The following is a 15,734-nucleotide window of genomic DNA, read 5'->3' as shown; positions in this document are numbered from 1 at the left end:
ACTGACAGAACAGAACCTGAGGAGAACCCGTCAGATATTAACCCAGGGACAGGGGAGCTACTAGATTTTTGGTTGCTGACGAGTGACTGACTAGGGGCTGAAATGCTCAGTCTGTTCAGGTTCTGAAGAAATCCAGATAACGGATGCGACATTTTATGCTGCACTCTAACCTGAGAAGTCGCCTCTGAGAGAAGATCAGAGGGGAAAGAATGGGTTGACATGTGTGCAAAAGTACAGATGTGTAAATATTGTGCCAAAACTTTTCATTGTAATACAAATATTACAAACCAAACTTTCATGATATGAATGAATATTGAAAGCCAGCAGCAGACTTGTTGGAATCTCTACAGGAAGGAACAGTGGAAACTTTACTGCTTAATGTTTTTTTCCTTAGAAAGTATGTCAAAAGCATTCCAAATACTGTGTAGAATGGGTTTGTGCTCTTGATTCTTTGTTCAGTTATCAGTTGTATGATCCTGTCTCCTGGTAACTGAGCAGAAGTTGTTTCTAACACTTATATTCAGGGTCGTGCATTCAATCACTCTGCAAGACTTGTACAAGACTTTCCAAAAAGGCCTGAGAGAAGAGAACTGCTGGTCTGTGTTTAGGCAGAGAAGAGAGCTGAAAGGGGAGTGTAATAGTGGTTGTATGCAATTTATGCCATTTTCTCTTACAGACCATGGCTCAAGTATATATACACTGAACTGGATATTAGTGTAAACCCAATGTTTGCATATTCACCCATTTGGGACACCATCCCCTCCTCTGCCCTGCTGAAGTAACTGTCTGTGTTAACCTGTAACTTACCAAAAAATATCTACAGACATTTGGATGAGAAGAGGATGCCGGTCCCGTGCGGATGAAGGGAAGCTTGTAGGATGATCATACTCTCTGGAGTCAGGCAACATTGGCCAGGCCACGCACTCCAGCTTCCCGTGGAGGGATTCTTGGGGGTCAGAGTGTATTAATGGGAACCTAAGTTAAGGGAAAGTTAATAGAACCCAGTTCTGATCAAAATTACACATGTAAATCTGGAGTAATGCGATTGAAGTCAATTTTATTGAATTAAGAACCTGGACCTAAGAATTTATCCCATGTACTGCAAACATGCATTGGCATAATTTGAACTCTCAGAGTGGAACAAATAAAGAATATATATATATATAATATTATATTATATTATATTATATTATATTATATTATAAAGAATATATATATAATGATGCAAAGAAGCACATTTATAAATAGCTTCAGTGCAGGACAGATAAATGCAATGACTGTTTTCACCATGCACTTGCCATGTGTTTATACACCTGTCATGGTACAATGGGCCCCGCTCAGAAGTGGAGGGCCAGAAAGGGTGTCTGTGGGAAGGTCACAATTGTAAAATCACACAATGCTCACATAGCCTGCGGAACTCCCAGCCACAAGATATCAAAGGGGCCAAGAGTTTAGCAGGATCCAAAGAGGGAGGGGATGTTTATATGTGTAATCAGAAAATCCAATTACAGTCGTGAGGATTTTTTAAAGAAGAGTCTTGGAAGGGCTATACACTTTCTTGATTCACACCACAAACTATGTCTAACTAGTGGGTGTCAGGGGGAAACTTTCCCTAGGAGCAGGTCATTCATAGCTGCCTATTGCAGAGCTTCTACCACCTTCCTCTGCAGCATCTGGAACTGGCCACTGGATAGGGGGCTAGATGGACTACAGGTCTGATCCAGTCTGGCAGTGCCTACCTTCCTATCCTTGGATCCAAGGATATGCTTTTGCTGATCTTCATTGAACTCCTGGGAGTCTCTAGACTTGCACTGAGAGCAGAAAGATGTCTTGCTAAATATTATCTAATTTCCTGTTCTTTTTCCTTTCAGGAAGAAAAGTTCAGAACTCCTCGGACCTGCCCAGTACATTATGTCAGCTGTCAATGACACCAATTTGAACTCTGCAGTGTTCTTTCTCACCGGGATACCTGGGCAGGAAGACGTCTATCTGTGGATCTCTATCCCCTTCTGCTTCATGTACGTTATTTCCATAGCAGGAAATTCAGTTATTCTGTTCATTATAAAAACAGATCCAAGCCTCCATGAGCCCATGTACATTTTCCTTTCCATGTTGGCCATCACAGACCTTGGCTTATCGATAGTCACCATACCGACGATACTGGGCATATATTTGTTCAAATCCAGGGAGATCAGCTTCGATGCCTGCTTTGCCCAGCTCTTCTTCATCCACTCGCTTGCAAAATTTGAATCCTCCATTCTCTTGTTGATGGCCTTTGACCGCTTCATCGCAATCTGTAACCCACTGAGATATGCTGCCATCCTAACTCCACCGAGAATAGCCAAAATGGGACTGGCTTTTATGTTAAGAGGGGTGGCTGTAATATTCCCACTTCCCTTTCTCCTTAAACGGTTCCAATACTGTCGAGACAACGTCCTCTCCCATTCCTACTGTGTGCATCAGGAGGTCATGAAGATGGCTTGTTCGGATATCACAGTCAACAGCATCTATGGCTTGTGTACTACACTCTTAACAGTGGGGTTGGACTCGCTGCTCATCTTCCTCTCTTATGTGATGATCCTCAAAACAGTGCTGAGCATCGCATCCCACACGGAGTGCCTCAGGGCCCTGAACACTTGCGTCTCCCACCTCTGCGCCGTCCTGGTCTTCTACACACCAGACATTGGCCTGGCTGTGACACACAGATTCGGGAATAGCTCTTCTCACTTGCTTCAAACAGTCCTGGGCTATGTCTACTTGCTGGTCCCACCTCTGATAAATCCAATTGTGTACAGCGTGAAAAGCAAACATCTTCGTGAGAGGATAATCAGGGCATTTGTCAAGTGAAGGGTCAGTTCATCACCCGTCTCCAGGGCTGGAGGCACGGGAGACAAAAAACACAGCCACCTATTTCATCCTGGATCCTCTTCCCTGGAGGTCCCTCCCTTTGCCCTGTCTCCAGGCTGGAAGCCAGAGCCAGGCTGTGGTAAGAGCTGCCCAGAGAGCCACAGCCACTGTGAGGAGCCCCAGACCCTCCACATTTGATGCCTCCCCCCCCAGGATGTACAACCCAGGGAAAGTGGAGAGTCCAGGGTTCCCCACAACAACCTGTGCTCCTGGGACAGCTCTTACCATGGCCCGACTCTGGGCAGGCTGGGAAGCAGAGCATCAGGGGAAGTGGAGGAGCAGGGGGCAGGGCTTAGTGGGAAGAGATGGGACAGGGGGCGGGGCTTCAGGGGAAAAAGAGGAATAGGGATGTGGGACGTTTGAACCAATGCTGGCCCCAGCTAGCAAGGTGGTGGGGGGCTCGTGAGCTAAGGACCTGGGGGTTAGGAGACCTTGAGTTTTGGAGAAGACTGAATTAATGCAACCCCAGAAAGGGGGCTCCTTTTTTAAGTATCCTAGGCTGAGCATAAGTCATTGCAAGGATCTTAGAGGGAAAGGTAGAGCAGGGCTACCTCAGGCCCCAAGGGGACACTCTGGGGTGGCCCCTGTCTACAGGGACTTGGCCAGAGTGGGCTGTGCTCTTGGAAGCCGATACTAAAGGGCGGAGGCCAGCCCAGCCTCCAGGCTGCCCTAAACTCCGCTCAGGGGGAGAACAGGCCAACGAGTCAAACCACTGTACCTGGCTCCTTGCTCTCCATGCTCTCTGCAGCGCAGGGGGGAGCTCTTCTGGCACAGCAGACAATCCAGCCAGGCCTGTCACTGCTCAGACGGCTGGAAGGCTGGTCCTGTGGTCTGGGCACGGCTCTGTGACTCAGGAGAGTTGGGTTTGATTCCCTGAGATGTGTGACCGTGGGCAAGCCATTGGCTGTCTCTGAGCCTCTGCACAGGTGGATAATAGCCCTGCCCTGCCTCACAGCGGTGACGGGAGCATAAATACATTCAAAGGGCTCAGATACTCAGAGACCCTAAGATCAGGGCTAGGTCAGGGTTCCACCTCTGACACCGATCTATAAAAGGCTTCTTATCACAGCCTCCTTGGACAGCGGGTTTCTGGGAAGCCCCATGAGTTTAGCCCCTTGATGTCTGCGGCAGCAATCTGAGGGCAAAGGTGAGCTTCACACCTAGGCCCTGTAACATGGACATGGCTGAGCACTCCTGTGACTGGACCCAGGCTCACACTGGTTTCAGCAAAGGCTGCTTCCACAAGAAAGGGGTAAACAGATGGGAAGATGCTCTCAGGGACACAGGGAAACTAGGCTGGGTCCCAAGAGCTCCTTGGCATCCGAAAAGAAAGTAAGTTGGGCCAGTTCTGTTCCTCTATCTCCAGAGCAAAGCCTGTCTCGCTTAGCTTGTAGTGAGACGTGAGATAGCTGAGTGTAGACATGTGACAGCTGCCTGGTATTTTCAAACCATTTTCTCGAATGCTTTGTGAGATTTGCCAATAAATCTACTACTTTTAAAGAAGCTGGGGGTGACTGTGTAGCTCTGGTCACAAACACCCGAAGGGAAGAGACTGAGGTGTCCAATTGGACCTGCTTGGTGATAAGCATTTTATATAGACGGGGTGTTGTTCCCAGCTGGAAGAGTGGGACAGTTGTGAGTTCCCCCCAAGACAGGAAAGGACCTGGTTTAGAGAACAAAGACCATATCTCCTGGTTTTACTTTGACAATCCAGATTCTTCTTGGCCAGCGTCTCTCCTGGCTGAGTGCCTGTCAGCATTCAAAGTAGCAACTTGTTCAAATTGGATCCAACATAACTATCCACTCAAGACAATGATTCATAGAGTCATAGAATTTAAGGCCAGAAAGAGCCGTTACATCATCTAGTCCAGAGGTTCTCACACTGGGGGCTGGGCCTCTCTGGGGTGTGCAGAATGTATTCCGGTGTGGGGGGCATGAGAAGCTTTCGGGGAAAAACCTGACTGCACATTTTACCCACAGCAATGAGTAACTAGCCACGCTAATTCCTCCAGTCAGATCCAGTCCTCAGATGGCACTGTGCGTTTGATTCTACGCGGTGCTGTGTATTTTGACAGATTTCTGTTAGGTTTGCACAGCATGATAGAAAGTCGGTGCCATCTGTATGTGAATCCGTTTGCTATGGCACAGTGTGCGTATTTCACTGGAAGCAGGGACCACAATCACAGTTTTGTTTTGCTCTTATTACAGTGGATCATTGGATCATTCATGCAACAGAAAAAACCCACAACTGATTCAAGTGGAGCCCCGCCCCCACATGTATCACTATATGTATTTGTGTGGTGGTGGTCGGCGGGGGGCGGGGGGGCGCTACCCTCTTACAGACACAAAGACATGGGGGCGCAATCAAAAAGTTTGAGAACCACTGATCTAGTCTGACCTCCTCTATATCACAGGCTGGAGAATTTCACCCATTTACCCCTGTCTTGAACCCAGTGACCTTGTCTGACTAACTCATCACTTGCGTTCATCTAAAGTGTGCTTGTACACGGTTATCAAGTCAGCTCTGCGCCTTACTTTTAGTAAGCTAAGCAGTCTCAGCCCTTGAAGTCTCCACTGTCCGGCATTTGCTCCAGCCCTTCAGTCATTTTTTGTGGCTCTTTTCTCCACCCACTCCAATTTTTCAATCTAGGCACCAGACCGGTGTGCAGTATTCCAGCCCTGGTCTCAACAATGTCATATAGAGACCTGAGATCACCTCCCTCGTTCTAGTCACTACACACCTGTTTATACAGCCAAGGGTATGTTGGAAACGAGAGAGGAGAAGAAAGACATGGGTGTATTAGTCAGTCCCAGGATGACTGTGAGTCACGGATGTGATGCGGCTTTGAACAAGAGGCATGAGGTCCTAGAATGTGTTAGGCAAGATAGAGAATTATGAATATCACTATACAAGGCCCTGGTGAGACCTCCTCTGGCAAACTGTGTAAAATTCTGCTCACTCCTATGCTAGAAAGAAGAATTCAGGCTGGAACAGGGGCAGAGAACGGCTGCTAGGATCGTCAGGGCAATGGAGGGCCTGGCTGATCAGGAGACTGAAAGAGCTTGGCTGCTTTAGCCTAACACAAGGCAGGCTGAGCAGGGATCGGATTGCTCTATAAATACACCAGGGGAGTAAAAATCAAGGGGGGAGCCGAGCTCCTGAAGCTAAAGGTCAGTGTTGGCCCAAGAAGAAATGGGGAGAAACTGGCCAGGAGCAAACTGAGGCTGGAGAGGAGAAGGAGGTTTCTGACCATGCGTGGAGGGAGGTTCTGGAACAGCTGCCCAAAAGCAGCAGTGTGGGGCCAACAACCCAGCTGGTTTTAACGTGGAGCTTGACAGGTGCATAAAGTAGGCAATATGCCAGGGTCACCTGCCATAGCAGGGACCGGGCTCATGGAGCCATGAGGTCACTTCCAGACCTATATCCCTCTGGATCACATTCACCCATTTTCACAGAATCATAGGACTGGAAGGGACCTCGAGAGGTCATCGAGTCCAGTCCCCTGCACTCATGGCAAGACCAAGCACCATCTGGAGCATCCCTGACAGGTGTTTGTCCAACATGCTCTTAAAAATCTCCAATGATGGAGATTCCACAACCTCCCTAGGCAATTTATTCCAGTGGTTGACCACTCCGACAGTTAGGAAGTTTTTCCTAATGTGCAACCTAAACCTCCCTTGCTGCAATTTAAGCCCATTGCTTCTTGTCCTATTATCACAGGTTGAAGAGGACAATTTTTCACCCCCCTCCTTGTAACAACCTTTTAGGTACTTCAAAACTCTTATGTCCCCTCTCAGTCTTCTCCTTTCCTGACTAAACAAACCCACTTCTTTCCATCTTCCCTCAGAGGTTTTCTAGATCTTTAATCATTTTTGTTGCTCTTCTCTGGACTTTCTCCAATTTGTCCACCTCTTTCCTGAAATGCGGCACCTGGAACTGGACACAATACTCCAGCTGAGGCCTAATCAGCATGGAGTAGAGAGATTTCAACTCTGTATGCCTCATAGAGGTGCTTTGGGGTACTGGGTGGAGACCCTGAACCTTCCCAACACCCCTTGGTGCTGAGACCTGTCATTAGCACAGCATTCTTTGGCAGCAAGAGGGGGAATCAGGATGTGATTTCAGAGAGCGAAGGATCTGGAGAGTGGTGCCTAGCCGACCAGAGCCCTGCTGGGCTACTCCTCAGTCTGATCCTGACCCTCACCCACTCTATGAGCACTGAGAGCCTCTCTAGTGCTGGTGATAGACCTCACACCCTGCGTCCAAATTTCCAACATCACCAAGTTTGGGGGGAGCTGAATGTGGGGGAGGGGGTTGTTTGGGTCCAAGAGAGAGCTCGGAGCAGGCATTTGAAGGTGAGCTTTGATCATGCCCCTTTCTATTAAAAATGTGGATGGCCTTGCTTAACTGCATGTGCATGTCTTATGCCTAAATATGAGGAGAGCCCCTCTGAGCTGTGCCTCAGGTACCCAGTGACCATGCGAGCCCATCGCTGTGGGCTCTCTGTGGTATACTACTGTTCCTTACAACAGGGGCCTCTGTATCCCAGTGCCGAGGGAAAGAGCGTCTCTGTCAGTGCTGGACTGTGTGACCACCAATGTCCACTAACCAACCCTCAGTGCCTTCGTTTGTGGACAATTGGTCTGACCCAATATGGCCTTTGTTATGTTCTGCATTTGTGCCACTGATGCATGAGCTGCTGCAGACAAACCATTTCCAGGGCCACCCTCTGTTATGTTGCTGGCATAGCCATGCTACGAGATGTCCCGGGGCTGCTGAGTGTGGGAGACCGATGAGGGGCTAGTGATTCCACGTAGGGGTGTGGTCCTGTAGCACCTGGCACGGAGGCTCATGGTTTGAGCTAGAGCTGAGCTGGAAAACAGAGTGTTTTCCCCCATGCAAAATTATGACGCAAACTCAAATGTTTGCTTTTCATCCATGTTTTGGGGTGAGTCGTCATAGAAAATGGACGACCAATTTTCTCTGTAAGCTCAGCTCCCAAGATGCTGCCCAGCTGCAGCTGCCTGGATCCCCAAGAGAAATTGGAGGCTTTTCATCTGCCTCTTCCTCATAACGTAGATGAAGTTTGCACTGACGGAGTCTCTGGCTGCACTCTGGGTATGGAAATGTCAAAACCTCCCGAGCAGTCTATGGCTGGGTACTGTGCCCAGCAGCTACTCTAACCAGCCCTCCCATCTCTGTGCAGCCCCCTCCACCCTGTACAACCCCCTCCACCCTGTACAACACCCCGAGTAGATCCTGTGGGCAGTGGTTACTGTGACAGGCCCTGGCAGCACATCTCTGATTAGCCTGTGCTAGCAGAGAGCTGTAGAGGGTCCTAGAACAGTTGTGGAGGCCCAGAGATTGTGGGTGGGGGGCCTAGCTACCAGTGGATCACTGAGATCTATGCCTAACTTTGGGGATCCCTGGGTATTGGGTCCCCCTTTTCATTCCTCAGGGAGAAGGGAAGGGGACCCCCCCCCAAAACGATCCGAGGGACATTTCCATGTAGGGAGGCTTGTAGAATCTCCCTTCCCTGGCCTGCACCCTGGGTTTGTAATAAAGGAAAGGGGGTTGCTGGGGAGAAATCTAGCCCTATGTTATTATTATTGTTATTATTATTATTAATTTTATTTCAGCAAGATCACAGCTATGACATCATCATTGTCACCACTCAGTGACTCTCGAGGTGGCCGTAGGATTAATCAGAGCCATAGGAGCAGTGATGAAAAGCCCAGACTCCAGGAGCAGAGCCTGCAGCAGGGCTTGTGCTACAGCCCATTTGGGCAGCATCACCACACGTCCCCTGTGATTTGGCCTCCTGCCGTTTGCCATTGGCTGTGATGGCGGTTAAAGCTGGTGCACACGAAGCCGAGCAGCTGAGGTTCCCTGATGGCCAGGTGGCCCCAAGGGAATATTCAGGCACGCTTCATAAAGACACCTGCCGCCCTGTCTGAGCAGAGACTGCCTGCGGCCAGTGCTACCTCTCCAGTGGCTGGTCCTGGTGTCAGCGGCTCCCCTTCTAGCAGGAATTGGGTACGTTGGCAGGTTTCACTCTCTTTAAAATGCAAAGTGAAGGGGAAAGGCTGGAAGCTGTTTCTTTTGCAGATTTTCTGTGCAGTGGCCAAGGACTCATCTGGACCGTTGGGGTGACGCTGAGATGGGGCTAGAGGGCAGGCACTGCACGGTAGCTCAGGAACCCCTCCCTTACATCTGCCCATGCTTCATGGTGGGTTATTCAACCTCCACAGAAACCTGACACTCAAAGTGAACTTGGAGTGTTAAAACCCTGATGCACCAAGTCAGGGTTTCTCCAGGGCTCCCATTTTGAGAGGTGCCGTGTGCTGTGGGCCCGATCCTGCCAGGTGATGAGTGAGCGGAGACTCCATAGAATGTCAGTGACTAGTTCCCAAATCACCTCAGGTTTATTTGCTCCTAAAAATTTAATCACAAATGCATTTTCAAGGGTCTTATTCTCTGGCTTGATTGTGAACACAGGAATCCAGAGCTACAGTTCTCTCTGGGAACAGGTCCCATGGGGCAAATTTCTGTGTCCAGACTGGCTGAGGGCTTCAGCATTTCTGCCCTGAAGATACTCCTCAGCGTTCCAGGCTACTAGCATCTCTGCCCCTCCTCTGGTCTCCGAGTGCCAGATGTCAAGTGTCGTAGCCTTCCCTCTCGTGGGGTGGAATCACGCGATCCACTCACCCTCACACTGGGCTCTGGGCTACAGCATACTATGAGCCGAATGTGCTTGCTGAGCAGGTCTGAGTGGGCTCAGCTCCTGTGGTTCTTCCCTTTGGGAGTCCGTGACTAGCGGTGAGATGAATGACCAGCCAGCCTTCTTGAGCTAAAATTCTGTTTAATCTGAACAGTCGGAATAAAGCGTAACATGGGAGAATAATCATTTACAAACTAGGGAAATACATCCTAGATGGAGCTGCTATAAGGGTGGGGGGGGGTGCATAACTGACTGGATAACCATTCCCAGAGAGTAGTTATCAATGGTTCACATCAAGATGGAAGGGCATAATGAGCAGGGTTCCACAGGGATCAGTTCTAGGTTCTGTTCTGTTCAATATCTTCATCGATGATTTAGTTGATGGCATAGAGAATACACTTATAAAGTTTGCAGATTATACCAAGATGGGAGGGGTTGCAAGTGCTTTGGAGGATAGGATTATAATTGAAAATGATTCAGACAAACTGCAGAAATGATCTGAAGTAAATAGGATGAAATTCAATAAGGACAAATGCAAAGTACTCCACTTAGGAAGGAACAATCAGTTGCACACATATAAAATGGGAAATGACTGCCTGGGAAGGAGTACTGTGGAAAGGGATCTAGGGGTCATAGTGGACCACAAACTAAATATGAGTCAACAGTGTAACACTGTTGCAAAAAAAGCAAACCTCATTCTGGGATGTATTAGCAGGAATGTTGTAAGCAAGACACGAGAAGTAATTCTTCTGCTCTATTCCACGCTCAGCTGGAGTATTGTGTCCTGTTCTGGGCGCCACATTCCAGGAAAGATTTGGACAAAATTGGAAAAAGTCCAGAGAAGAGCAACAAAAATGATTAAAGTTCTAGAAAAAAAGACCTATGAGGGAAGATGGAAAGCATTGGATTTGTTTAGTCTGGAAAAGAGAACACAGAGATGGGACATGATAAAAGTTTTCAAGTACCTAAAAGGATGTTACAAGGAGGAGGGAGAAAAATTATTCTCCTTAACCTGTGATGCTAGGACAAGAAGCAAGGGGCTTAAATTGCAGCAAGGAAGGTTTAGGTTGGACATTAGGAAAAACTTCCTCACTGTCAGGGTGGTTAGGCACTTGAATAAATTGCCTAGGGAGATTGTGGAATCTCCATCACTGGAGGTTTTTAAGAGCAGGTTGGACAAACACCTGTCAGGGATGGTCTAGATGTTGCTGGTCCTGCCATGAGTTGAGGGCACTGGACTTGATGAGCTCTCGAGGTTCCTTCCAGACCTATGATTCTGAGATTCTGTGAATAAGAGGGATTTCAAAAAACAGTCTATAGGTGTCTCTGACCTCAAGCCCTCTCACTCTGACGGGGACCCAGGCAGGCCGAGGGTCTTCAGACTTCCCCAGCGCGGTCTGTGCCTGTCAGTCTGAAGAGCTTCTCAGTAACAGCTGCCCCACCTCTGGGCAGACTCCCAGTGCTGGCAAAACAAGCTGTGTAACGTGGCTGGAGCCCACAAAAAGGCTCTTCCCAGCTTGTAGCTCCAGAGTTGTCTCTGAGCTTGCCTGAAGTGCTGACTGAACGATGGCTTTTCTTCAGCTCTTGCTTCCCTTCCTGCTTTTTTCCCCACCAGCCGGCTGTTAAACTAAGATGAGCCAGACTGGTTTCACAGGCTATAGCCATAGCATAAATGTCCCCATAGTTAACCCAATGTCGCTATACAGCAAACATCCCAAGAACTGGGTTTAACATCCACATTCATTATGGCAGCTCCACTCCATGTCTGACCCAATGCCATTATCGGGGGCTAAGTATTTTATAAATACCGTAGCTAGACTGTCAGAGAGAGAGAGAGAGAGCATTTGACTTTGAAATTCAGTTCCTGCAAACCGTCATCGTGGCTGAATAACAGGTGCTGTGGTCCCTATCTACTAGAGAGTGAGAGTTCCGGGAATGAATATTTTCTATGCTGACCACAATGCCTGCAGCCACTCCGGATACAGGCTACAGACTGACAGAAGAGAACCTGTGGAGACCCAGTCAGCTATTAACCCAGGGACAGGGGAGCTACTAGACTTTTGTTTGCTGACAAGTGACTGATTGAGGGGTGAGATGCTGCGATCTTTTCAGGTTCTGAAGAAATCCAGATGACAGACACTACCTTTTAATTCCCACTCTAACCTGAGAAATCACCTCTGAAAGAAGATCAGAGGGGAAAGAACGGGTTGACATGTGTGCAAAAGTACAGATGTGTAACTGTTATGCCAAAAGTTTTCATTGTAATACAAATATTACAAACCAAACTTTCATGGTATGAATGAATATCGAAAGCCAGCAGCAGAGTTGTTGGAATCTCTGCAGGAAGGAGCAGTGGAAACTTTACTGCATAATGTTTTTTTCCTTAGAAAGTATGTCAAAAGTATTGCAAATACTGTGTGGAATGGGTTTGTGCTCTTGATTCTTTGTTCAGTTATCAGTTGTATGATCCTGTCCACTGGTAACTGAGCAGAAGTTGTTTCTAACACTTATATTCAGGGTCGTGCATTCAATCACTCTGCAAGACTTGTACAAGACTTTTCAAAAAGGCCTGAGAGAAGAGAACTGCTGGTCTGTGTTTAGGCAAAGACGAGAGCTGAAAGGGGAGTGTAATAGTGGTTGTATGCAATTTATGCCATTTTCTCTTACAGACCATGGCTCAAGTATATACACACTGAACTGGATATTAGTGTAAACCTAGTGTTTGCATATTCACCCATTTGGGACACCATCCCCTCCTCTGCCCCGCTGAAGTAACTGTCTGTGTTAACTTGTAACTTACCAAAAAATATCTACAGACATTTGGATGGAGAGAGGATGCCGGTCCCGTGCGGATGAAGGGAAGCTTGTAGGATGATCAAACTCTCTGGAGTCAGGCAACATTGGCCAGGCCACGCACTCCAGCTTCCCGTGGAGGGATTCTTGGGGGTCAGAGTGTATTAATGGGAACCTTAGTTAAGGGAAAGTTAATAGAGCCCAGTTCTGATCAAAATTACACATGTAAATCTGGAGTAATGCGATTGAAGTCAATTTTATTGAATTAAGAACCTGGACCTAAGAATTTATCCCATGTACTGCAAACAGGCAGTGGCATAATTTGAACTGTCAGGAGTGGAGCAAATAAGGAATGTACATATAATGAGGTAAAGAAACACATTTATAAATAGCTTCAGTGCAGGACAGATAAATGCAATGGCTATTTTTACCATGCACTTGCCATGTGTTTATACACCTGTCATGGTACAATGGGCCCCGCTCAGAAGTTGTGGGCCAGAAAGGGTGTCTGTGGGAAGGTCACAATTGTAAAATCACACAGTGCTCAAATACGCTGCGGAACTCCCAGCCACAAGATATCAAAGGGGCCAAGAGCTTAGCAGGATTCAAAGAGGGAGGGGATGTTTATATGGGTAACCTAGAAAATCCAATTACAGTTGTGAGGATTTTTTAAAGAAGAGTCTTGGAAGGGCTATACACTTTCTTGATTCACACTGCAAAAGATGTCTAACTAGTGGGTGTCAGGGGAAAACTTTCCCTAGGAGCAGGTCATTCATAGCTGCCTATTGCAGGGCTTCTTCCACCTTCCTCTGCAGCATCTGTAACTGGCCACTGGATAGGGGGCTAGATGGACTACAGGTCTGATCCAGTCTGGCAGTGCCTATCTTCCTATCCTGGGATCCAAGGATATGCTTTTGCTGATCTTCATTGAGCTCCTGGGAATCTCTAGACCTGCACTGAGAGCAGAAAGATGTTTCGCTAAATATTATCTAGTTTCCTGTTCATTTTCCTTTCAGAAAGAAAAGTTCAGAACTCCTTGGACCTGCCCAGGACATTATGTCAGCTGTCAATGACACCAACTTGAACTCTGCAGTGTTCTTTCTCACCGGGATACCTGGGCAGGAAGACGTCTATCTGTGGATCTCTATCCCCTTCTGCTTAATCTATGTTATTTCAATAGTAGGAAATTCAGTCATTCTGTTCATTATAAAAACAGATCCAAGTCTCCATGAGCCCATGTACATTTTCCTTTCCATGTTGGCCATCACAGACCTTGGTTTATCGATAGTCACCATACCGACGATACTGGGCATATATTTGTTCAATTCTAGGGAGATCAGCCTCGACGCTTGTTTAGCCCAGCTCTTCTTCATTCACTCGCTTGCAAAATTTGAATCCTCCATTCTCTTGTTGATGGCCTTTGACCGCTTCATTGCAATCTGTAAACCACTGAGATATGCTGCCATCCTAACTCCACCAAGAATAACCAAGATGGGACTGGTAGCTGTGCTAAGAGGGGTGGCCATAATATTCCCAGTACCCTTTCTCCTGAAACGGTTCCGATTCTGTCGAGCCAATATCCTCTCCCATTCCTACTGCCTGCACCAGGAGGTCATGAAATTGGCTTGTTCAGACATCACAGTCAACAGTATCTATGGCTTGTGTACTACACTCTTAACGGTAGGATTGGACTCGCTGCTCATCTTTCTCTCTTATGTGATGATCCTCAAAACAGTTCTGAGCATCGCGTCCCACACGGAGTGCCTCAGGGCCCTGAACACCTGCGTCTCCCACCTCTGCGCCATCCTGGTTTTCTACACACCAGACATTGGCCTGGCTGTGACACACAGATTCGGGAATAGCTCTTCTCACTTGCTTCAAACAGTCCTGGGCTATGTCTACTTGCTGGTCCCACCTCTGATAAATCCAATTGTGTACAGCGTGAAAAGCAAACATCTTCGTGAGAGGATAATCAGGGCATTTGTCAAGTGAAGGGTCAGTTCATCACCTGTCTCCAGGGCTGGAGGCACGGGAGACAAAAAACACAGCCACCTATTTCATCCTGGATCCTCTTCCCTGGAGGTCCCTCCCTCTGCCCTGTCTCCAGGCTGGAAGCCAGAGCCAGGCTGTGGTAAGAGCTGCCCAGAGAGCCACAGCCACTGTGAGGAGCCCCAGACCCTCCACATTTGATGCCTCCCCCCCCAGGATGTACAACCCAGGGAAAGTGGAGAGTCCAGGGTTCCCCACAACAACCTGTGCTCCTGGGGCAGCTCTTACCATGGCCCGACTCTGGGCAGGCTGGGAGGCAGAGCATCAGGGGAAGTGGAGGAGCAGGGGGAAGGGCTTAGTGGGAAGAGATGGGACAGGGGGCGGGGCTTCAGGGGAAAAAGAGGAATAGGGATGTGGGACGTTTGAACCAATGCTGGCCCCAGCTAGCAAGGTGGTGGGGGGCTCGTGAACTAAGGACCTGGGGGTTAGGAGACCTTGAGTTTTGGAGAAGACTGAATTAATGCAACCCCAGAAAGGGGGCTCCTTTTTTAAGTGTCCCAGCCTGAGCATAAATCATTGCAAGGATCTTAGAGGGAAAGGTAGAGCAGGGCTACCTCAGGCCCCAAGGGGACACTCTGGGGTGGCCCCTGTCTACAGGGACTTGGCCAGAGTGGGCTGTGCTCTTGGAAGCCGATACTAAAGGGCGGAGGCCAGCCCAGCCCCCAGGCTGCCCTAAACTCTGCTCAGGGGGAGAACAGGCCAACGAGTCAAACCACTGTACCTGGCTCCTTGCTCTCCATGCTCTCTGCAGCGCAGGGGGGAGCTCTTCTGGCACAGCAGACAATCCAGCCAGGCCTGTCACTGCTCAGATGGCTGGAAGGCTGGTCCTGTGGTCTGGGCACGGCTCTGTGACTCAAGAGAGTTGGGTTTGATTTCCTGACATGTGTGACCGTGGGCAAGCCATTGGCTGTCTCTGAGCCTCTGCACAGGTGGATAATAGCCCTGCCCTGCCCCACAGCGGTGACAGGAGCATAAATACATTCAAAGGGCTCAGATACTCAGAGACCCTAAGATCAGGGCTAGGTCAGGGTTCCACCTCTGACACTGGTGTATAAAAGGCTTCTTATCACAGCCGCCTTGGACAGCGGGTTTCTGGGAAGCTCCATGAGTTTAGCCCCTTGATGTCTGCGGCAGCAACCTGAGGGCAAAGGTGAGCTTCACACCTAGGCCCTGGAATATGGACATGGCTGAGCACTGCCGTGACTGGACCCAGGCTCACACAGGTTTCAGCAAAGGCTGCTTCCACAAGAAAGGGGTAAACAG

At 48.5% G+C, this 15,734-nt stretch overlaps 2 protein-coding genes across 2 annotated transcripts; both read left to right on the top strand.

Annotated features, from left to right (window-relative positions):
• The first annotated feature begins 1,878 nt into the window (after window positions 1–1,878).
• On the top strand, window positions 1,879–2,847 carry LOC119565185 (olfactory receptor 51G2-like). The gene has a single exon (XM_043526742.1). It carries the CDS (start codon window positions 1,912–1,914, stop codon window positions 2,845–2,847), a length of 936 nt encoding a protein of 311 aa, XP_043382677.1. The 5' UTR covers window positions 1,879–1,911.
• A 10,598-nt stretch (window positions 2,848–13,445) lies between these two features.
• LOC119565184 (olfactory receptor 51G2-like) lies at window positions 13,446–14,414 on the top strand. The gene has a single exon (XM_043526731.1). It carries the CDS (start codon window positions 13,479–13,481, stop codon window positions 14,412–14,414), a length of 936 nt encoding a protein of 311 aa, XP_043382666.1. The 5' UTR covers window positions 13,446–13,478.
• Window positions 14,415–15,734: the final 1,320 nt, after the last annotated feature.

This window comes from Chelonia mydas, chromosome 1 (assembly GCF_015237465.2).
Source record: "Chelonia mydas isolate rCheMyd1 chromosome 1, rCheMyd1.pri.v2, whole genome shotgun sequence".
NCBI classification, from domain to species: Eukaryota; Metazoa; Chordata; order Testudines; family Cheloniidae; genus Chelonia; species Chelonia mydas.
Note: the sequence above shows the minus strand (reverse complement) of the source record. Positions and strands in the feature narration are given on the sequence as shown.